We start from the raw sequence: 1,784 nt of genomic DNA, 5'->3' as shown, positions 1-1,784 counted from the left end.
CAATTCATTCAACATTTCACCTCAACAATTACTTTCTGTTAGATGGTGATTGTGTTTCACTGTTCTGAATAAAACCCTAAAAATTCCAGAGATTATGATGATCATCAAGATAATGAATTCCTTGGTTATAAGTACTTGTTGAAAAGAGGGAAAATACCATGCCTTAGCCCTTTATGACTTCAGCAGATGATCCTACCAAACAAATATCAATTCCGTACGTTTTTTCCTTCTCTGTAAATAAATACTACTTGTCTATTTCTACTTGAATGAATGCCCCAAATCTCTCTCTCCCTTTTCACACACAAAGCTTTTCTACTTCTTTATGGATTTCTGAAGCTTAATTTAGGGTTGTTATTAAAACAATTTTTTCCCCAAAGCTTAATTTAGGGTTGATATTAAAACAGTTTTTTCCCCAACTTTTTGTACAAAGATCCCAATCAGATTTGTTGATCATCTTATGGATATAAACCACAAAAAATTCACAAATCCTACTTGGGATCCTAATATGACAATAGAAGATCACCACTTTCGTCATGATCATCAGCTCCCTTTTGATCATACAATCTGGACAGATTATCCTCTTCAAAATCACTGCACACCATCTTCATCATTAATTCCATTACAAGCTCCAAATTTGCTTAGCACTCAAATGGCGAATCTCAAGAAGCAAGAAGAGGAAGAAGAACCTGAAGAAGAATTAGGAGCCATGAAAGAAATGATGTTCAAGATTGCAGCAATGCAACCAGTAGACATTGATCCAGCCACAATTCAGAAGCCTAAAAGGCAAAATGTTCGTATAAGCAACGATCCTCAAAGCGTGGCAGCAAGGCACCGAAGAGAGAAAATAAGCGAAAAAATGCGAATTCTGCAAAGACTTGTGCCCGGAGGTACAAAGATGGACACTGCATCCATGCTAGATGAAGCCATTCGTTATGTCAAGTTCTTGAAAAGGCAAATTCGACTTCTGCAAGCAAATCACAACCCACAATCCATAGGAGTTGCAACCACCAGTACGACAGAAGATTGGCTGGCGGTGACAATGGGAAAAGCTCCAGGCACCACCACCACCTCTGGCGCCACCATAGCAGGAACCTCATATACATTTGGAGGTAATGGGGTTTGCGGGATCCCATTTTGTTTAAGTAATAGGCAATTCTAGTAACTGAATTACTTTGATTGATATGCTGTTATTGAATGATTCTAGTAGAAACTACAAATTACCCAACATATATATATATATATATATATATATATGGCAATGATGAAGTCAATTAGTACAAGGGTTTCCTTTTCTACAAATTAAGATCCATGTGATGATAAGAGAAGGTTTGTTAGGATTTTGTTGACTAAAGGGCTTTGGAATAATCTTAAACAGTTAGCTTGAATTACGTACATCCATATGCATAAAATATACAATAAGGCTTTTCCGCCTTGTCTGAAAGTTCCTTTGGCTTACCTCCCAGAGAAAGAAAAAAAATTAAACAGTCATGACGTGAGAAAGCCATCGTAAATCATTATACTCTTTTTATATAATATGTGCAGAGTTGATGATGTAAAGAGAAAATGTTCTGGAGATTGTAGCATTACTACGTATAAAGTCCACCGAAGCCCAAAATGAGTTTTTTTTGCAGTATGCCAGTATCAGATTATGAAAATCAAGCAAGATATCAGTTACCGTGATCAAACCATACAATGTTCTTGATTTTCTTCATTAACCCATTTAGACACTTCTTTCCCTGATATAATCTTGGAACCCTAAATTCACACTGTAAATCTCAGTCATA

At 36.3% G+C, this 1,784-nt stretch overlaps 1 protein-coding gene across 1 annotated transcript; it reads left to right on the top strand.

The window, feature by feature from the left end:
* Positions 1-283: 283 nt before the first annotated feature.
* On the top strand, positions 284-1,159 carry LOC111400255 (transcription factor HEC3-like). The gene has a single exon (XM_023027675.1). The coding sequence runs from the start codon at positions 458-460 to the stop codon at positions 1,157-1,159; it is 702 nt and encodes a 233-aa protein (XP_022883443.1). The 5' UTR covers positions 284-457.
* Positions 1,160-1,784: the final 625 nt, after the last annotated feature.

The sequence above is a fragment of the Olea europaea genome, chromosome 10, assembly GCF_002742605.1.
Source record: "Olea europaea var. sylvestris chromosome 10, O_europaea_v1, whole genome shotgun sequence".
NCBI lineage: Eukaryota > Viridiplantae > Streptophyta > Magnoliopsida > Lamiales > Oleaceae > Olea > Olea europaea.
The sequence above is the reverse complement of the archived record's forward strand: the minus strand, read 5'-3'. Positions and strand labels throughout refer to the sequence as shown.